Here is a 22,864-nt window from a genome sequence, read left to right as displayed (position 1 = left end):
TTCAAGAGGGTGCGAGAATGTAAATTGAAGTTCACTGGGCTGCAGGCCAGTATAAAGGTTAAGAACCACTGCCTTGTTGTAATAAGTAAATAGATTACTAAAACATGACCTCCCTTTAGCAAAACCATGCTGTCCATCAAAGATAATACCATTGTTGTCAACCTAATTCTGGATCCTAGTTCTCACAAGCTTCTGCAATAACTTAACCACAACACCTGACACACAGATAGTCCTATAATTTGATGCTTGAGTTCTATTACTTCCCTTATGAAGTGGAAGAATCTTGCCCTGCTTCCACTTCTTTGGATCTTGACCCAGTGCAAGACTTATATTAAAAAAATATGTCAAGGCAGATGCCAGCTCCCTGACACATTTCTTCAAAATACTTGGTGATATATTATCATGTCCAACAGCCTTATTAACATCAAGTTTGTTCAATTCTCCATATACCTCTTGCTCACTTACATTCAGCTTCTCCTCCCCATCATCAACTGTTCTCAAACTCTCCTTGATGTCACATTCACAAGAATGAAAGACCTCTATGAACTGCTAATTAAGTATCTCCACAATATCTTCTGAAGCAGTTGTCCTTATACCATTTTCTCCTATCAGTGTCATTCTTCCATAATCATTTTTTTTTTTTTGCTGGCTATATATTGAAAGAACTCCCTAGGATTCTTTTTGCCTTTTTTAGCTAACTGCTGCTCATACTTCACTTTTTTGCTATTCTTACAAACCAAGTCACCCTCCTTGCCTGGTCTTTGTAATCCTCATGGAATTGGTTATTACCACTTCTCTTATGCTGTCATAATGCCTTTTTCCTCTGTATTGCATGCTTAATCTCTTCATTCATCCATTTCACACATACCTTATTTAACCTTCTGACTCCTGGAATACATTTAGACATGGCTTCTACTATATCTAATAGAATTCTTGAATATCCCCCAAGCTGCATTGATCTCTTTTCCAGCTAACTCCTACACCTGCAAGCTGTCTCCTGCCCTCATAATCACCAGCCTTGTAGTGCCACATAATGTTGCATAACAGGAGATATGTACAGGAGATATGCACTACAGATATTGGACTGTCGTTCATTGTTCCAAAGTGTAAGGTTCTGAAGATGATTGGTAGGCAGTGATGGAAAGTGAAGTGTACAATTCAATTTGTAGGGAAATTTTGAAAGATAGCAAGAGAAGCGATCTGGATGTAGGGGAGGAGAAAATCTGAATTTCAATGGTTACCTTGCGTATGTTGTGAATAACTCATGTTAGTTATACAGTGATGCAAAGGCAGTGGTTTGCAAACTGTGTGCCCTGGTCTCTTAATACTTTTTTGCATGAATTGTTTGTGAATTTAAAATACATGTTTCATTTAGTTTTTTAATTTAACCAACCTAACCACACCATCTGTGCACTGTAACTGTTAGGTGGGCCTATGTTCTGACTTTGGATGCCTTGGAAAAATCCTGATACACTAAGGGAGCCGTGAACCATAAAACATTTTGGAACCCCTAGTATAAGGCCTCGATCAGGGGCCTCATTTTGATTATTGTGCGTAAATTTGGTCACCTGGTTTTCATGGTTATGAGCATACATTAGAAAAGTGTCTACAGAGAATTGAGTAAAGCATTAACTTGTCTTTGGAATATTGAGTATGAAGGCATTGAGGGAATGAAATTTGCAAAGCCTTATGAATAGGAGGAGAAGAGATATGATTGAGTTGTTTAAGTTGGTAAGGGGTCATTACTGAATTAATGTGGAAGAAATATTTCATAGATGGGTGTAGAACAAGAGGCTATTCCTGGCAACTCTGTGAGTAAAGTATGAGCAAGGAAGTGATGAGCTGGTTCTTTTTATGGAAACTAATTGGCAAGTGGAATTCATTGCCTCAGACATGTTGAATGAGTTTAAAAGTAGTTGCATGTTCTTGGTATATGATGATATGTACATCCCGACAAAACTGTCATGTGGTTTTTGTTTTAAAAACTTGAATACATGATTTTGTTTATTTATTTATTTATTTATTTATTTTAGAAATACAAAACTGGAAACAAGTTAGCTGTTAATAGACTGAGTTTAAACTTATATGAAGGCCAGATTACTTCATTTTTAGGACATAATGGAGCAGGAAAAACTACGACTATGTAAGCTTTCATTTTACTTAGTAGCACTGTTGATAATCAAGTTATTAGTTTTGGTATTTTGAACTGCTTTTTATGTTTATTCTGATTATCCATTCAACTGTAGTAGACTCATAATTTCATGTTTAATTTTTGAAATTTGACTTTGATTTTAATCCTTGTATAGAATGTCTGAAAATTATTTTAAAAATTTTTAATGTTAAATTTACTATCACACATAGAATTATCAATCAAGGAAGTTTAGACACAAAAAACAAAACAGCTTTTTATTAACGTAATGAAGTTATGAACATTCAATATAAGCACCATTAGCGAATCAAAAAACATCACATGAATGCTTTCAAAAGCAGCTGTAATCTTGTCATCAGATCATCAGTGTGTGTCACCTGAGTATTGTACACAAGATCCTTGACAAATCTCCAAAGGAAGAAATCATACATGATGTTGGGGTGATCTTGGTAGCCAGTGCATGGCACTTCCACTGCCAGTTGACCTGTTCGAAAATGTCTATTTAGAGAATCATGGATGATCAAGTTCCACTGTGGAACTTGAACATCTCTGAGTCTCTAAATCTATATACATGGATGCAATCCTTCCAATTGTGGATAGACAATACAATCTACAATAGACCTCTTGTATTCTGCATAAGATCTTACAATCTGCTCTCCTCCATTCTTCCACTGCTCGTGTGGGATATTGAGAACATAAACATCTATTAATCAACAGTGACAGAATAATAGATAAATTCAGTGGCTGTCTTGCATTCTGCCAAAATATCAATGATATTAATGTTCTTCTGCAGAAATTAATCTGCAGAAATATTTGTAATTAATCCATCTTAATTAAATATTTTTAAATGCATTTAAGTGTTACATTTAAGCACATGTTTATTATTATTATTATTATTATGATTCAAGTTTCCATGGAGTCACAAGACTCATCATGGGAGGCCCACCCTAGAAAATACAAAGGCTATCATACTATTCCTTGAACCCATTGACTGTTTGTACTTTCACCACTCTATCAGGCAATGTATTTCACAGTTCAACCAACCTCCATGCAAAGAAACCACTCCTTATCCTCTTGCTCAAATCCTTTCATAACTTTCAGGGACAGCCCTTGTGTTAGCTCTTTCCCCCTGTTCCACTAAGCAAAAGAACTCCCCAGTGTCAACCTTGTAACTACCTCTCAACAGATTAAAAGTCTCAATCATATCACTTCCTCTTCTATCTACCTACCAAACTCTACAGTCCATATTCCCTCAGTCTGTATTCATAACTAACATTGTATAGTCCTGATACCATCTTTGTTATCTGCCTCTGCAACCTTTCATTGGTTAATTTATCCCTTTCAAATTCGGGGGGCCAAATTTGAGAACAGTAGTCCAAGGGTGGTCAGATCAGGGCTTTACACAATGGAATGACAACTCTTATCTCTACAGGTCAGCATCCTTCTCAGTATTGCAGCAATCCTCTGGGTTATCTTTGCCACCTTTGCCATATGTTCCCAGAATCTCAGGTTTCTATCAATCATCATCCCTAGATCCATTGTCTCACCATTTCCTCCATTACAGTTCTTCTAACAGTGTATGCAACCTCTCATTGATGTATCTCAAACTTCAAGACTTTACATTTACCTGAATTAAACTGAAATCCCCATTGATTTGTCCATCTGTCCATTTTATTCAAATCCTCTTGGAGGGCAACCACATCTGCACTATTACTAATAACCCTTCCCAGCTTCATATCACCTGCAAACAACTGAATATTCCCCTACGGTCCATTGACAATGTTAATGATATAAAGGCTAAAAAATACAGTTCCAAGTACTGAGCCCTGTGGGACCTCAACTTGTAATCTTCTGCCTCCTTGATACTGCTCCCTCATACACAGCTCTCTGATACCTATCAGATAGCCAATCCTGAATCAGTTTACCAACTTGACATCTAAACCCATGTGCTGTAACTTAAATATCAGCTTATCATGTGGTACCCTGTCAAATGCCTTCATAAAAAAAAAAAAAAAAAAAAAAAAAAAAAAAAAGCAGAATATGTTTTTCCATCATCAACTGCTCTTGTCATTTGATTGTAAAAGGCAATCATATTATGTAAAAGAGCATCCCTTAACAAATCCATGTTGACTCTCACAGATATCATTACGCTCATCTGCCCAAAGCTGTAAATAATCCCTCTCTAATTTATCCAAAATCTTAACAACTACTGTGAAATACCAACTGGTCTATAGTTCAACGGAAGTCTATAGGTCAACGGAGCTGTCAGTTATTTAGCACATTCTCTCAAAACCTGTGGCAAAATCCCATTGCTTTAATGACATCCAGAGTACTCAGTATTTGAAACACTCTTCTTGCACTTCCAGTCTGTTACGACCCTTATAATTCCTCTCTAATTTCTCCAAAATCTTAACAACTACTGTGAAATACCAACTGGTCTATAGTTTGACACTTCCAGTCTGTTACCACCCTTATGCAGTGGCACTATCTTACTCTTCTTAAGCAACTTTCCCACGGCCAGACTTTCATTGAAAATCCAGGTCAACGGAGCTGTCAGTTCTTTAGCACATTCTCTCAAAACCTGTGGCAAAATCCCATTGCTTTAATGACGTTCAGAGTACTCAGTATTTGAAACACTCTTCTTGCACTTCTAAACCTCAAACTTACCTTGTCCCTTTAATATTAAAATCTACTTCTCCAGGATGAAATACCCAAATAAAGTGTTCATTGGACAACTCCACTATGTCCTTTGCATTAGTCACTCTCTATTTTTACCTAACATTGTCATTCTTTCTTTTCTCATATTGCAGTTTTGCCTTCCTTACCATACTGGTCACTCTCCTGGCCTGAGTCTTATATTCTTCAAGTATCGTGAAGTATTCTCCTATATTCTTATATTCTTCAAGTATTCTAGCAAAAGGTTGGTCGATTGGTAGAGCCTCTGCTACTAATGGCTCAGTTAAATAAGTTTGAGCGCGGTTAGTAGTTGGATGGGGACGAACCGTTCGATGCTGTTGGCACACTCTCCCTCGATGAGTCTTTGGACTCCCTGGAGGTGTCAAATAATAATAATAATAATAATTCTCCACCCCTCATCTTATATCTCTTTTGTAACCTTTTTTTTATCTGCAGTTCTTGTTTGATATTTATGTCATCAACTGTACACCAAATTGTGTTTTCTTCTTCACTGTCTATCTACCCTGAACATAATGGTGTATTTTGCTGAACCCAAAGACATTGCAGAAACTTTAGGAGAAAAGTTTGCGAGCAGCAATAGGTTCATATTCTCCTGAATTGTTAACATTCTAAGAACAACAAGAAAAACAGTAGCTGAACTTTTCTACAAATGAGCTGGAGCCATATAATCAGCCATTAGTTAAGGAGGAACCCAAAGAGCTCTTCTACTCTCACTCTTATGCCATTGCAGTTGGGCTTGATGACATTTATTATGAGATGATAAAACATTATCTTTAATGGATCTCCTTCTCTTTCTATACAGCAGAATACTTATAGAGAAAGGTATCTTCTTGGTCAATTGTCATTTGCCATCCCAGAATTGTGTTTTCATTCAGTTAATTATTAACCTGTCATTCAGACCAACTGTCATTGTAAGGTATTGGAGAAAATGATAAATGCCAGATTTCTCTGGTATTTATAAAGAAAAGATTGCCTGAATGTGGCATTTGTAGGCATGAGCATTGAATCATTTGTTCCATCTATAAGAGATGTATTCCTGAAATATAAACATCTAGTTTCAGTTTTCTTTGACATAAAAAAAAAGCTTATGACACTGCATAGAGATGTGGAATATTAAAAGATCTCTATAACCTAGGTCTCAGAGGGAACCTAACCAAACAAACCTTCACAACTAGCCTACTTGAATATAGAAGTTAATGACTTCACATCAAATGCAAGGAACTGTATGCAAGAGAGACCACTTGCATTTGAATGAGGAAGGATGTAGGAGAGATTGTTTTCTGATTGAGTCAGTGTGTCAATGCAAGGAAATTGAATTCCCAGGGTGGATGGTAACAGGGGTGGCTTCTTGTAGGAATGGGTGCTTGGGGGAAGGGGGATGACTTCAGGTAATGCCAAGTCGAGTGGAGTCTGGAGGGGATAATGATAGGTATAGAAGCAGACATTTTTATGCTTTATACAGATGCCAGGAGTATCCAGAATAAAGGAGATTAATTGGTGGCACTGATAGCATGAGCCTGGTCAAACATTATTGGGATCTCTAAGACATGGTTGACGGAAGATGATATAATAACAAGAATAGAAGTAGCAAGGTACAGCATTTTTCGGCAGGATAGGAAGGGAAAACACAGTAGTGGAGTACTGCTTATGATAAGTGATGACTCATGTCCTCTAAGAGTGGAGGCTTTGGAAGACAGTGACACTAATGGTTTTCAAAGCATATGATGTGAGGTAGAGGTGGGCAAGACAGGATATATAGTGGAGTGTTACTAAAATCCAAGGAGCACAGAGGGTGGGGTGCAGGAGATGTTTAGACATTTGAGCTTGGCAAATGCAAGAAGAATGATTGTTATGGGAGATTTTAACAACAGCAGTATAAGTTGGGAAGAGGAAAATGCATGTAGTAATAAGGAAATGGAATTTCAAGAATTCTTGAGGGACAAATGTCTTAGGCAACATGTAATAGAGGGAACAAGATGTTCAAGAATTTTGGATTTGGTCATAGCATCAGAAGAGCTGATAATGACTAAGATGACATCTCTTCCCCTGGCCCCTCCTGTTGGAGAGAGTGACCATGTGGTTTTTACTTGGAAGATGAATTAGACATGCAGGACCATCAAAGAAAAGGGAACATATGTGGAATTATAAGGCTGGTGATTATAATAGTTTTGGATACTAACTGGGGACAGCTCCATGGAGGGCAGAATTGGAAAGCCGGGATATCATTAGTGCTTGGGAAATTGTGAAGGAATATTCGTTAGCAGCAATAGTAAGCTCTATTCCACGAGTGAAGAAGAGGACACAATTTGGTGTAAAGAAGATGACAAACAGTATCAAACAGGAACTGTAGGTGAAAAAGAGGTTATAGAAGAAATATGAGGAGTGGAGAGTAGATGCATGAAGAATATAAGACACAGGCCAGGAGAGTGACTAGTATGGTAAGGAAGGCGAAACTGGAATACGAGAAGAGATTGGCCCTAAGATCCAAAGAAAATCCTACAGAATTTTTTAGCAATGTGGCCAGTAGGAGGAGAAATGATTGTGGAAGAATGACATTGTGGGATAAAAATGGGAATAGAGTGACTGATGCAGAGGACATAGTGGAATTGTTCAATGAACACTTTATTGAAGTATTGCATCCTGGAGAAGTAAGTTTTAATACTAGAGGGATAGGTCAGGTTTGAGGTTTAGAATTTCAAGAGGAAAGTGTGTTCCAAATACTGAATATGCTGGATGTCAGTTAAGCTGTGGGACTGGATGGTATTTCACCATGGGTTTTAAGAGAATGTGCTAAAGAACTGACAGCTCCATTGACCTTTTCAATGATATGAAAGTCTGGCTATGGGAAAGGTACCCAAGAAATGGAAGGAGGATGGGATAGTGCCATTGCATAGGGGTGGTAGTAGTTTGGATGTGTCTAATTATAGGCCAGTAGTTGTTGAGATCTTGGAGAAATTGGGGGGGCGTTCTTGCTTTAGTAATATGACTGCCTTTTATAATGGAGTGACAGGAGCAGTTGATGAGGGAAAGGCATATACTGTCATTTTTTGGATTTTGCAGGGGCATTTGACAGGGTGCCACATGATAAGCTGATATTTATGTTGCAGCACATTGGTTTGAATCCAGTTGACTAATCCTGAATCGGATTAGTCAACTGGATTCAGGATTGACTCTGATGGTTATCAGAGAGTTGTATATGGTGGGGAAATATCAAGGAGGCAGGAGGTTGCAAGTGGGGTCACACAGGACTCAGTACCGGGACCTGTATTGTTTAGCCTTTATGTTAGTGGATTGCAGGGGGGGGGGCTATTCAGTTGTCTGGGATGGGTTATTGGTAGTAGTAGTGCAGATGTGGCAGCCCTGCAAGAGGATTTGAATGGACTTGACAGATGGGCAATGAATAGGGTTGTCGGTTTAATGCAGCAAAATGTATAGTCTTGAAGTTTGAGATACATCGATGGGAGGCTGCATACTCTATTGGAGGAACTGTTCTAGTGGAAGTAGGGGAGACTACAGATCTGGGTATGATGATTGATAGAATACTGAAATTCAAGGAACATATGGCAAAGGTGATGAAGGTACAGAGATTGCTGCAATATTCAGAAGGATGCTGACCTGCAGAGATGAAAGTGTTATTGTTTCATTGTATAAGACCCTGATCAGATCACACTTAGATTATTGTTCTCAAATTTGCTCCCCAGGATTTGAAGGGATAGATTAATTGTGGAAGGGTTATAGAAGCGGATAACAAAGATGGTTTCAGGACTGTGCAATGTCAGTTATGAGGATTGGCTGAGGGAATGTGGAGTGCAGAGTTTGGTAGATAGAAGAAGGATAGGTGATATGATTGAGACTTTTAAACTGTTGAGAGGTAGTTACAGGATTGACACTGGGGGATTCTTTTGCTTGGTTGAACAGCGGGAAGGAGTGATGACAAGGATCCATTCCTGGAAGTTACGAAAGGAAGCTGTGAGCAAGAAGGTGAGAGTGCTCTTTTTGCATGGAGGGTAGATGAACGGTGCATTGCATTGCCTGATAGAGTGGTGAGAGTACAAATGGTCAATGAGTTCAAGGAGTAGTATGATAGACTTTGTGGTTCCTAGGAAGCACCTCCAATGATTTGTCTTTTTATTCCATGGAGGCCTGAATAATAATAAAATGCCTTAATATCCTATAATGCAAAGCACACTTCCTTTCAAATGTGCATAATGCTAAACGTTATGCATCATGATGATACTTTTTGCACAAACTTTGTTTGCTTACACCTCGATAAAGGATTAAACAAGAATATAATTTCTTGACAAGTTCAGTTTAATTTGTAATGAAGTGGAGGGGGAGGCTTTTTTTCAAATATCTCTAATTCAAATTATTTTGAATTTTGTTAAGAAAGTAATACACCTTGTACCACATATATAGGAAATGTATGACTTCTGCCCTCTTCTAGGTCTGACTTCTATTGATGAGACTTCAATAAAAGTCTTATCAGTAGAAGCCAGGAAATCTTTAACATCTTCTTCCATGAATTCCTATAATTAGGCACTAACAGTAACACTGTAATAACTTACTGAAGTTTTAAGGATACCCTAGCAGGTGGGATCTTGCTTGGAGAATTGTATATGGTCACCTTCCAGTAATTCCATCAAATGGAGGTACTTGAATCTTGGAGTTCAAATATGTGACATCTGTTACAGACTGGAAACAGCAGAAACAATATTTGGGAGATAATTATGTATTGTATTGTATTGGACATTCCATTCCATACAACAGAATTGGTTATATTTTTGCAATACTCCCCACATGTTAGCAGTGGAAACAAAATTTTGATTTTAATTGGCAATTAATGAGTTAAAATATCGCCTATGGAAAGTTAGCAAAAAAAAACGGATATGAAAACCATCAAGATGAAATACAGATGCTTTACAATATTGCATTATGGAAAATTTATAGTTCAATCTGATTATTTTTGTATTTAGAAAGAAGCATTCTAGGATATATCAATTTTTTGGCTGGGTGGTATAACCCACCTGCATTATTCAATATTCACCAGGGAGAGATAAAATTCTCTCTACTTTTATTATGAGAGATTTCTTAAATGATTCCATCCTCTTAGTTCACTGTTGCCTTATGGTTACTGTAGAGATAACTAAAGAGCAAATCAAGGCCATCTCAAGGCAGGTATAAGGCTAGCCACCTGGTTACCAGTTATCTCTGGATTTTAGTTTGTTGGTCTTTTGGTTATTCAGCTCCATGAGATGAAAAAGGATAGCCTTTGTATAGCTTTTATATAGCCTACATGGCGATAGAAAAGAGGTGAAGCTTTTTTTCTCTCTCTTTCTCTTTTTCATACTACTCATCTGTCTTTTCTTCTTCCTAATACTATCAGGCTCTCTTGCACCCCTATACTAACTATTCTAGGCATATGATGAATGCTCCTTTACTTTACACCTCAATGAAGATCAAAACTTGTCTGGTAGCCTCTCTTCCCATAATGCATAACATTATTCACATTTGAAAGGAAGTGTGCTTTGCATTATGAGGTACTAAGGCAATTGACAAGAATATCATTTCTTGGCAAGTTGAATGTAAGTTTCTTCTCTTGGTCTCTTCACATTGGTGATTCTTCACACCAAATGAAGCAACTTACTATAACATGGGATTTTGTATATAGCTGAAACTGAGATCAGAGAAAGGGATAGTGTAATTAGTTTTTTGGGATAGTTTATAAGGACAGCTAACTTCGTATAGGGTTCGAAATCACTAAAGAAGTTTATTTTTTTGAAATTAGCTATTCTTTGTTGGAAGTTTTTTCCCACTTGGTTAGACTATAATAAATTTAGTTTAATCCATAATCCAAATGTAAGCAAACAAAGTTTGTGCCTGAAGTATATTCAGGACAGGCAATTCATGGTAAAGGTGGACCAAACTCTCATCACTTGTCTTAGTAGCTCCCATAATGCAAAGCACATATCCTTGTGGATATGTATAATGTTATGCATTAAGGGAATGGCCACTACCCAGATTGGTTTCCACCTTTATTGAGGTCTCGTCAGTGGGAGCCAGACCCAGAAGTTGTGATACTAAGGTGGAAATAATGGAGAAGTCATATTTACCTATACAAGTTGGCAAAAGGTTCTCACCTTATTATTAAATTACTCTGGATTTAGAGAAAGATGTTCTCTAAATCTAAAAAGAGAGAGAATGAGGGAAAAAAAACAAAAGTTTTTTTGTTTTTTTCCCTCAGTCCTGAAGATATTTCAGGTGCAAACTTTGTTTGCTTACACTTGGATAAAGGATTAAACTAAAATTTTTTGTAGTCTAACTTAAGTTGAAAAAAAAAACAAAATTTTAGCTATTCTTTCTTTTAGGAAAACTTGTGCCATAGTTTTGTGAATTATTTACACACAAACACAAGGTAAAGGTAATAATTTATTATAAGGCCATATTTTTCAGTCTGAAAATTACAGACCATCTTCAGTAGCAAAAAACAGTTAATACAAGGTAGAATGCAAACAGTGGATTTATTTGAAATAGAATGAGCTATGTGATGTTATATTTCCAATAATGTTATACTCTAACTGAGTAAAAGGTTAATTATAACAGTATTTAAAAAAAAAAAAAACCTTAATTATGCATTATTCTAATCAGACTTTCACATATTTTTGATAACGATAAGCATACATTCCAATTCAAGTTTGGGCGGTAAAGCAAAGCTTCAGCACTTTTCTTAAATAAACGTTCAAATCTGGGGTGCTTAAGGGTCAAAGCTGTATAACTGAGAGGAAACCTCCACATAGCCTTTAAATGAATGCGGGGAACCGACCAGGGCTTCTGACCTAATGTCCAATCCTCACCTTCTCGTGGTGCACCCTGTTGTGTATCTACTTTGATACTGAACGAATGAGGATGGGCTGGCAATTTGGGATTTAGCCAACTAAATTGTATTCTTATGTTAAACCAAAATAAAAAATGATGGTACAACATGACAAAATTTCATGCCGGCTGCGGCGTTGCCCGGTTAAACAAGGCCCCCGTTGTTTTCACCAGGGAACCAGGGCGAACAGCGAAAAGTCAGCTACTGGAACAAATCTGAAAACAAACCCCAACTCAACATCACCAGAGTTAAAGATCGGTACTATCAACGTAAGAAGCCTGAATGGCAAAGAAATGGAGCTAGCTGAGGAATTAGATAAGTACCAGATTGACATAATAGGGGTGACTGAAACAAAAAAGACCAAAACTGGTGAGATCTTTCTGAGCAATAAATACAAAATGTTATATTCAGGAAATGACAATCAAGTAAAAGAAGGAGTAGCCATAGTATTCAACACAAAATACAAGGCTAATCTTCTTGAATGGCAGTCAGTCTCAAGTAGAGTAAAGTGGGCAAATATGAGAATGGGAAACTGGACAATGAGACTTATTTGTGCCTATAGTCCCACAGAAGGTTCTACTAAGGTAGAAGTGGAAAAATTTTTTGATGCTTTAGAAAAAGCAACTGACACAATGAAAAAGGAAAAGTTGGTCCTTGTTGGGGATCTAAATAGCAGAGTAGGAAATGATTGTGAGACATACAAAAATATTTTGGGAAAATTTGGAGAAAAGAGCAAAGCTAATAATAATGGCAAATATCTGTTGGATTTCTGCTCAGGACATGGACTGGTTATTACTAACACCATGTTCCAACATAAAAATGTGCACAAATTCACATGGAGAGAAGAGGCAAGGAATAAGAAAAGTCTCATTGACTATGTTATTGTTGATAGTGATGTTTTCTCCCTGGTGGAGGAATTTGATGATGATGATGATGACATTCAAATCTGTATCGACAATGATGTCGTTTCAGACCAAAGAATGTTGGTCTCCGTGTTGAGCCAATCCACAGGAAATCCAATAAATCTGGATTGGCTCAACACGGAGTAGACATCATCATCATCATTAGTGTTCTGTCTCTTGACAGGTCCAACAGTATCTCAGCAAATTCTCCTCCTCCAATTTCCACTGTTTCTTGCTTCATCCTTCAATTCTTGATATCCTCTTGTGCCCATTATATCATCAAGCATCATTGGTCATCTTCTTCTTGGTTGCTTTCCTTCAATTTTCCCTTCTATCATTCTTTTCAATAGGCTGTGTCCTCTTAATACATGTCTTATCCAATATGCTTTCTTTTTCTTATGGTCTTTAGTAAATTCCTTATTTCTTCAACTTATTTTAATACTTCTTCATTGGTAAGTTTTTCAGTCCACTTTATTTTCTCCATTCTTCTCCATCACTATATTTCAAATGCCTCCAACAATTTAGCTTCTTTCTTCCTAATTGTCCATATTTCCAACCCGTATAAAGTTATACTTCTAATATAGCACTTAATAAGCCTTTTCTTTAAATTTTTATTCATTTTATTAATAAACAAATTTTTCTTACTATAAGATGCATATTTTCCTTTGTTAATTCTCTCTTTTATTTATTTCCATGTCACATTTTCCATTTTCTTGTGTTATACTACCAAGGTATTTATATAGTCTCACTTGTTCTACATTTTCTCCATTCATCATCATTACCTTAATATTTCCTGGTTTACTGGAGATTCTCATCACTTTTGTTTTGTTTGTGTTAATTTTCTTGTCATATTTTTGCATATACTTTCAAATTTTTTCATTAGATGCTGTAGTTTATCTTCAGTATTAGCTAATATCGCTTGATCACCTGCAAATGGTATATTTTTTATTGTTCTTCCTCTAATAGCGATTCCTCTTTTCTCTTCATCAAATGTTTCTTTTATTATTTCTTCTGCAAATATATTGACGAGTGTCAGTGACAGGCAGCATCCTTGTCTTATCCCTATACCAATCACACATTTTTTAGTTTTTCCTACTTTTGTCTTTATTATGACAGTCTGGTTCATATATAATTCAGCTATTAACCTTCGATCTCTCTCCCATCTAATCCTATTTTGCAAAACTTCCATCAGCTTTTCTCCATTTCACCATGTCAAACACTTTTTCCATGTCGATGAAACATATATAAACTTCTTTATTTACTCCTATATTCCTTTCGTATATGGGCTTCATTACTCCAATTGCATCTCTAGTTCCTCTGTCTTTTCTAAATCCAAACTGATCATCCCCCAGAAAATACTCCATTTCATTATACAGTTGTCGATTTAATATTCTTAGCAGTACTTTAGAAGCATGCGAGAATATGCTTATAGTTCTGTAGTCACTGCACTTTATAAGATTGCTTTTATTTTCAATTGGTACCAGAATGCTTTCTGTGAAATCTTTACATACAGTATACAGTAATAGCATTACTGTATTTTGAGATGAATGAGAAATGGAGGGAGTAACAAGTTTTTTGTTAATATTTTTGATATGTAAACATTTGATAGGAAGATATGGCAAATAAAAGTAAGTTTTAACTCAGAGGGAATCCCTTTTTTATGTGATTTTATGTCATTCACGAAAGGTTCTGAAGCCTATAGTACACTGGGTTAAGGACTTTTTTCTATTTTTTTTTTATTATATATATATATATATATATTTTTTTTTTTTTGCAGATGACATTTCCTCCAGGTTCAAAGAGATTCCCAAGCATTCTGCAGATATTGAGGAGGAATGGAAGCTGTTCAGAACAGTTGTCACTGCCTCTGCACTCATGGTGTGGCAGAAAGCGGCTTGGTGTGGCAACGGGCAGTGAGAAAAGGACACCTTGGTGGAACCAAGAAGTCCAAAAAGCTGTCCGGGCAAAAAAGGAGTCCTACCTAACATGGCTTAGAGTCAGGTCACCAGAGATGCGTTTGCAGTATGCTGAGGCACGAAAAGCTGCTGTTGAGGCAGTAAAGACAGCAAAGCAGAAGGCTTGGGAATCCTTTGGAGAAAGATTAGATTCATCCTATGCAAATGCAAACAAAGTATTCTGGCAGACCATCTGCCGCCTTCGAGGGAGGAAATCGTGCACATCAAGGGTAATTAAGGCCTCTGATGGTGCACTTTTAACAACCGAGAAGGATATCCACCACAGATGGATGGAATACTTTGAGAGCCTTCTTAACCCGGGTGGCCCAGCAGTTGTGGACATCCAAGAGGTGCAGATCGGGGCAATGACTAGTCTCACAGCAGAAGTCCATTTAGCAATAAAATCGCTAAAATCGGGCAAGGCTGCTGGCGATGATGAAATTCGGCCCAAAATGCTAAAAGCCTTAAATCGAGACGGTTTTCTCTGGCTGACTCGAGTGTGTCAGGCTGCTTGGATATCTGGGCAAGCACCAAAGCAATGGCAGACAGGCATAATAATACCAGTCTTTAAGAAGGGAGACCAGAAAGATTGCAGTAACTATCGTGGCATCTCTCTGCTCAACCTGCCTGGGAAAGTGTATGCTAAGTGCTTGGAAAGACGGTGCAGGAGCATAGTTGAGTCAAAGTTCCAGGAAGAACAATGTGGCTTTCGTCCTGGTAGAAGCACAACTGACCAAATCTTCACTTTAAGGCAAGTCTTTGAGAAATCTTGGGAATATGCCAAGAATGTCTACACATGTTTTGTGGACTTGGAGAAGGCATATGACCGGGTTCCTCAGGATAAGCTTTGGCAAGTAGTACAGGAATATGGAGTGAATGGTCAACTATTAGCTGCCATCAAGTCCCTGTATGAATGCCCAGAGTTTTGTGTCAGGGTAAACAGCACAAAGTCTGAACCTTTCACAGTCTCCGTTGGCCTCTGCCAAGGGTGTGTTCTGTCACCCCTCCTTTTCATAATATTTATGGACTGGATTGATAGGCACAGCCGAGGCAGTGAGTGTGTCAGAATTGGAAAATGTAGCATTGGACGTCTGCTTTTTGCACATGACTTAGTTCTGCTTAGCTCTTCCACAGATGACCTCCAGCGGACCCTGGATAGGTTTGTGGCTGTTTGTGCAGACACCGGAATGAAGATCAGTGTGGCCAAAACTGAAACATTTGTGGTCTCAAGACAACCATCCCAGTGCACTCTAAATGTAAGTGGAGTCCCAATGAGACAGGTGGAGAAGTTTAAATACCTTGGGTCCATATTCACGAATGATGGAAAATGGGACATAGAGCTAGATACTCGAATTGGCTTAGCAAGCTCAATATTGCGGGAGCTTGGCCGTTCAGTAGTATTGAAGCGGGAGTTAAGCCAGAAGGCAAAGCTGGCTGTCTTCAATACAGTCTATGTCCCCATCCTCACCTATGGACATGAGAGTTGGGTAATGACCAAAAGAATGCGGACACGAATCAAAGCGGCTGAAATGAGGTTCCTTCGAGGGGTTGCAGGGCTGACAAAACTCGACAGAGGCAGAAGCTCTGCAATTCGGGAAACCCTCAATACTCAACCGCTGCTTTTCCGTGTTGAGAGATCACAGTTACGCTGGTACAGGCACCTGGTCAGAATGCCACAAGAGAGGCTCCCTCAGCAGGCCCTCTTTGCCAAGCCAGAGGGTGGGAGGCCACATGGAAGGCCAAGGACTCGCTGGATAGATTATATCCAAAACCTTGGGTGGACACGTTTGGGAATCCCACCAGAACACCTGAACTTGGTGGCAGAGGATCGTGACCATTGGAAGTTCCTCTTGCAGCTTTTGCCCCCACAACCCAATTAGGAAGAGTGGGCCTTGAAGATGTATGTATGTATGTATGTATATATATTTCTTTTTTTAAATAGATATTTAATGACTTTAAATACCGAGCAGAAGCTCAGGAATACATCTGTAGCCTAAATGATGAAGCATCTCTAACTGACATCAAAAGAAATTATAAAAAAACATTGAAGAAAATAGGACTGAGAGTCAACAGGTTAGTTTTCCTCAAACGGTGTAAATTCAATCAATTTTTTCCTAATTTCATATCGTTTCAAGAAAAGATAACAACAGAACGCGCTAAAAGAATTTATCGTGAAGCAAAGTTAGATCTTCTCAGCGAAAGTCTCGGTTTAAAGTCATTAAATATCTATTTTTAAAATGTACCATAACAACCAAGTGGAAGCTCAGGAATACATATATATATGTAGAAAGTATTTTTACCTTGGGTAAAATTATGTTAAAGATATTAAAGATACCAAGCAATTTTAAACTTGGTTTTACTCCATTTCCCAAGTAAGCAAACAGACAAAAAGTCAAGTTTGCGCCTGCAATTGATGCAAGTCTAACTGATCCTACAGGTAGTGCAAGACCAGGGTAACTCATGGTAAAGGTGGGGCAAGCTCCAATCACTAATCTTAATATTTACCCTTAATGCTAAAACACATCTCCAAGAAGGGGATGTATGATGTTTTGTATTAAAGGCAAGGGGCCACTACCCAGACCGGTTTCGACCTTTATTGAGGCCTCATCAGTGGGAGCTAGGCTAGAATACCAAGATTTAGTAATATGGAGCTTGTAAGTATTTTACCAAAACAAGTTACCATAAGGTGTTTTAGCCTTATTAAACAAAAATCTCTGGAGGAGATATAAATGTAGAAAGTATTTTTACCTTGGGTAAAATTATGTTAAAGATACCAAGCAATTTTAAACTTGGTTTTACTTTAACATAATTTATCATAATTATCTTTAACATAATTTTACCCAAGGTAAAAATACTTTCTACATTTATATCTCCTCCAGAGATTTTTGTTTAATAAGGCTAAAACACCTTATGGTAACTTGTTTTGGTAAAATACTTACAAGCTCCATATTACTAAATCTTGGTATTCTAGCCTAGCTCCCACTGATGAGGCCTCAATAAAGGTCGAAACCGGTCTGGGTAGTGGCCCCTTGCCTTTAATACAAAACATCATACATCCCCTTCTTGGAGATGTGTTTTAGCATTAAGGGTAAATATTAAGATTAGTGATTGGAGCTTGCCCCACCTTTACCACGAGTTGGCCTGGTCTTGCACTACCTGTAGGATCAGTTAGACTTGCATCAATTGCATGCGCAAACTTGACTTTTTGTCTGTTTGCTTACTTGGGAAATGGAGTAAAACCAAGTTTAAAATTGCTTGGTATCTTTAACACACATATATATACAGGGTGTTCGGGATAAATTTGACAGTTTCGTAAGGAAAAAGAAAATCTTCTTTGTATCTATTAAATTTAATGAATTGACAAAAAAACATTACAGGCAGAGTTAATTACAATACTATCAACAAGATTTACTCAAAATAACCACCATTAGCATCGATCACAGCTTCAATTCTGCTTCGGAACCTCGAACAAGCTGATGCTACAGTCTCCCTGGGAAGGGCCGCAAAAACTGTTTTAATTTTATCCATTAACTGGGCTTTTGTATTACTGGAAGTGCGATTGGTGTCTTTTTCAACTGCGCCCCATACAAAATAATCCATGGGGTTAAGGTCTGGGGAGTTTGGAGGCCAAACATTTGGACTGGTGAAGTCGTAGAAATTTTCAGACAACCATTTTTGACTTTTCCCAGAGGTGTGGCAAGGGGCCGAATCCTGCTGCCATACATACGGCCTACCATTGGATACCCTTGTTATCCAGGGCTTGACTACAGTTAGCAACTCCACGAACAAAGCCCGAATTCCAATGCCAGGGTTCTTCAACACCTGTTCCTGCAGATTTGCGAGGAATTCTGCTGTACGAACGCAATCAGATCGTCTGCTAGGGATCTTTCTTCTTGCTACATCCTCGTAGTCACCATTGCAAGTCTCTAGTTCATGCCTGATTGTTTTTACTGTATTCAGGGAGCATTGGGCAGCAGTCGTAATATCCTTATTTTGATGGCGGGCACGAATCATCATGATACAAGTTATTCTCTTCCATGATTCAGGTGGGTTCCAGCTATCCATCCTTTCTGACATCTTGTATATGAATGAAGAAGGGTCCAAACTTTTAAATGAAGAGAAGTGTGTGTTAATACATGTAACTTACGGAAAAATATAATTAATTATAAATATGTCAAATTTATCCCGAACACCCTGTATATATATATATATAAATAAATCTATCCTTTTCTGTGATGAGGAACACAAAAGAGATATTTCCTACAACAGAACCCGGGCTAGCGCTCTCTCCAGCTACATCCTATTCTCAATAAACTCCGACGAAGGTCTCCAACATCTTATAGACCGGTCTCAAACTTCAAACATGCATAAATGTTATAATGAACTTGAGAGACATATTCTCGAATCTAAAGAAATTTCACTCGATTCAACCAGCATGAATAGTAGCTTCAGCTACAATTTATCTGATGCGCACATTTCTGCTGTCCAATACTGCCGCTCTCGCGATATCTCACACACGTGTTACATATAGCAGGAACTATAGCACATACTCCACTTTAAACTGTACTACAGTTTATAGTAGATCTGTTGTCATTATTATGTAATGTTTGTATAGTTTTTTTGTATATAATTCTTTGTATGTGGACACCTGAAGAAGTTGTTTTATCAACGAAACTAGTAGTGTTCCTATTAAACTCCATTCTTTATTATTCTCAGTGTTTAGTAATTTAAACTTTATTAATTTTCATATATATATATATATATATATATATTTGCATTTTTGTTTTCATTTATTTAGTCCAAAAACTCTGCTCTAGGGACCAAACATGAGCAGGGTGATGATCTCACATCAGGCTATGAAATCCATCTCCCCCTAAAGACATCGCAAACGTCCATGGTCATGGTTGGATTTGAACCTGCAGCTTGTTGGTTGGAGAGTAGATACTCTAACCACTTAGCCAACCAGGCCGGCTGGTTGGAACAGTGTTAGTTGCTGCATTCATAAAAGTTTCTGTTATACCATATTATTGGCAATATGAATCACAAAATTATGGAAAAGTTTATGAACCTATCAGCTTAGTGAGGTTTACTGTGAACTGAGAAAGAAAGGATATCATTAGGAAGATCTGATTAATAAAATACTTATTCTCCTCCCTTTATTTTACATCTGTTTCTCTTAACATACAGATTACATTAAAGCTGTTATCATTCCCTTATTCAGGACACCTTGCAAAATATAGCTAGAACTTTTAAAGAAATATGATCTCTGCACTGCTGTCCTCTCTCACTTCTAATTGCACACAGAGTTTCTTGTTCTTGCAGCTTATCTTGCAGCCAATATCCATCTTGAAGAACATAATATATTCACAACCACAGTTATGGTCAGTCATGTCTAGCTGGCCATGTTTTGAACGCCTTACACAGATGGGAAAAAGACACTGCTGTATGTCACTGCAGTAAATACAAATATATAAATTCAGATTCACAAAATACAAATATGGCTTTTGAGTCAGAAGCAGAAATAAAAAACCAAAGCCTGAATTGGTGTTGGTGTTACTGAAGCAAACAAATAAGATAAAAACAGGTGAGATTCTTCTAAATAACAAATACAAGATGTTATATTCAGGCAATAATGACCAGCAAAAGTAGTTATAGTATTAAACACTAAGCAAAAGTATAATCTTGAATGACAAGTGCTATTGTATTAAGAAGAATGATTTGAGCATATATGAAATTCAGAATTGGAGAATGAGATTTATTTATGCCTATGATCCCAGAGAAGGTTCTAGTAAGGAAGAAATGGAGGAAGTGTCATGTAATAATAATAATAAGAAGAAAAATTATTGATTATGTTCTTGTTTATAGTGATACTTGCACACTTGCTAGGGCACAAAATATACAGGGTATTTGAAATAAAAAGTGATCACCATTAACTTAGAGCAAGATAAAAATCACTGTCATATCAAAAAGAAAAATATATACAAACAAATTTTTAAAGGATTTGAGTAGCTTTTGGAAGTGAACTGTATATTCAAATATACAAATATTATTGAAGAAAAAATAATAGCTTGACAAACTTTGACGAATTATTGACAGACTTGAAGAAAACACTGATTGATTCCGCTAGGAAAGCACATGGTACAGTTTGTTTGCAAAGATATAAAAATCCCAACTTCATGGGATTTATCTCTTGATCTTCTTACCCGAGAAGATAAAGAGAGGAGAAGAAAAGGTGTCAGACGTTCCTACAAGTAATTAAATCAACATGTAGTTTGAGATAATACAGTTAAAAATTTAAGAAAACTATGTATCAAAGATATTTATCATAGTTGTTAAACATTAGCACTGGAAAGACTTTCATAAGAATGCAGAAGATAAATATCAGGAAGGTGTAAAAATGTTCTCGAAGCTGCTGTAAAAAAAAGCTAAGCAATGGAGGAAAGAGTACCAAAAGAATCAGAAATGGTATGAAAACTGTTAATAAGCTATCCTGAATGTCTGGAGTAATTACTTTGAAAGATTGTTTAACGCATCCATGCCAGGTAGTGTCTGCATGGTGCATGACTCCCCATGGGAACTTGCTTTACCACATGTATGTTATGTCACTTTCATGTAGGGCAGGTGTATTTTGACCAAGTTTATAACATCAACTAACATGCCATGTTAGTTGCATCCTTTCAGTAGAATTTTATTTGTAAAATTATCATTTGTGTGTCTTAATGATACCCCAATTCTCAATTGAAATTCATATTGATTTCAAGTTGTATATACACTGCTTGAAAAGAAGTCAATGAACAACCCCCCCCCCCCATGGACAAGGTGCATCATTCTATGCAACTAGTCACATGTTTGTAGCCGGTATAAATTGAAGGAATATGATTCTCCCAAATCAGTGGAACTGTGTCTCGGAGAAATGGCTTTGAGAACAGAACTGACAAAGTTTGAAAGAAGCATTGTAATAGGTTGCCATGTTACAGGCCTATCTGTTTAGCAAATTGTTGACAAATTGGACCATCCTAGGTCAACAAAATCAATGATACCATACTTACTGAGATGGAAGTGCAGGGAGTCAAATGGTGGCACTATGCACCACACTCACTCTGGTAAGAGACGTTCACCAGGCATCAGTCACACCAACACCCATCGATTGATTTGCTTGGTAGAGCATAGCATGATTTATCGCTCCATAACACAGCTTTCCAAACTTCCACATCCCACTATATACACGGTCTTTGCACCACTGAAGATGACAGTACGTGCTGATTTGAGTGATGTGTGGCTTGCATATTGTTGTCCTACCATGGAAACCCATATTGTGAGCCTCAGTTCTAAACGTTTTTGTGCAGATTCGTGTTCTAGTCGATGCCCAGAACTCTGCATTCATCATATCTGCTGATGGATGGTGGTTTTTACATATTATCCTTCATAGTACCCAGCACCCTGATCACATTCGGTGAGCTTGGTGGGTCATCCACAGCAGGTAGCACTAGCAGTTGACTCCCTGCACTTCCATCTTAGTATGGTATATACTAAGATGGAAGTGCTATGGTATATAAAAACACATATTTTGTAAACAAAATTAAGGACATTACATTTCAAAAAAGTGATTTATTAGGTAGTTTTAATGTCTCTCTGCCCTTTTTCACAAATGTCTGCTTTTTTACAATGTGAAGGATACAATTTTTCTTTTAAAGGACAAATTTCCATCCTGTATCATGGTGCTCCTTGCCCATGTACTACGTTATGGCTATTTTGTGTCACAAAATATTTTTACCTTCAAAAAGAAGGCGCAACCATGTACTCACTGTTATCTCCCCCTAATTACTAACTTTTATACAGAAGCTTTTGAGCAACATAGTCTAGATTCCTTCACTTAAAACCCAAAGTCTGGCTTTGATACGTTGATAATGTTTTTTGTTATCTGGTTCCATGGCTGCCACACAATATGCCTACAAAATGCCTACAATTCATAATTGAAATTGAAAGTGGGAACACACTTCCTTTTCTTGATAAACTTGTTATATGTCTTCCTTCCAGCAGCCTTTCCTTCACTGTTTACCATAAGCTTACAGATACTGGACAATATATACACATAAACTCTTACCACCACCTAACACAAAAACTGGGTGTCATTAACATGCTAAAAAAAAGGCATTAACGATTTGCTCCAGTGAACAAGCACTTAAAACATGTATTAAAAGTTATCAGCAATACCATCCTGAAAAATGGCTACAGCAAAAATACTATCAACAGTATTCTTCACAAGACTCCACTTAAAAAGAAAATAAAT

At 37.4% G+C, this 22,864-nt stretch overlaps 1 protein-coding gene across 2 annotated transcripts in view; it reads left to right on the top strand.

The window, feature by feature from the left end:
* The window catches only part of LOC150103869 (ATP-binding cassette sub-family A member 2-like), a 975,482-nt gene that overhangs the window by 398,428 nt on the left and 554,190 nt on the right, over positions 1-22,864 (top strand). For both annotated transcript variants that reach the window (XM_090397162.1, XM_090397161.1), the window contains exon 21: positions 2,034-2,143. In XM_090397162.1, the coding sequence (XP_090253288.1) occupies positions 2,034-2,143 (110 nt within the window). The remainder of the gene's footprint in view (positions 1-2,033; positions 2,144-22,864) is intronic.

Source organism: Typopeltis vanoorti, chromosome 8 (assembly GCF_054136105.1).
Source record: "Typopeltis vanoorti isolate ZY-2024b chromosome 8, IOZ_Tvanoo_1.0, whole genome shotgun sequence".
Taxonomy (NCBI): Eukaryota; Metazoa; Arthropoda; class Arachnida; order Uropygi; family Thelyphonidae; genus Typopeltis; species Typopeltis vanoorti.
This window is presented reverse-complemented; position numbering and strand designations above follow the sequence as displayed.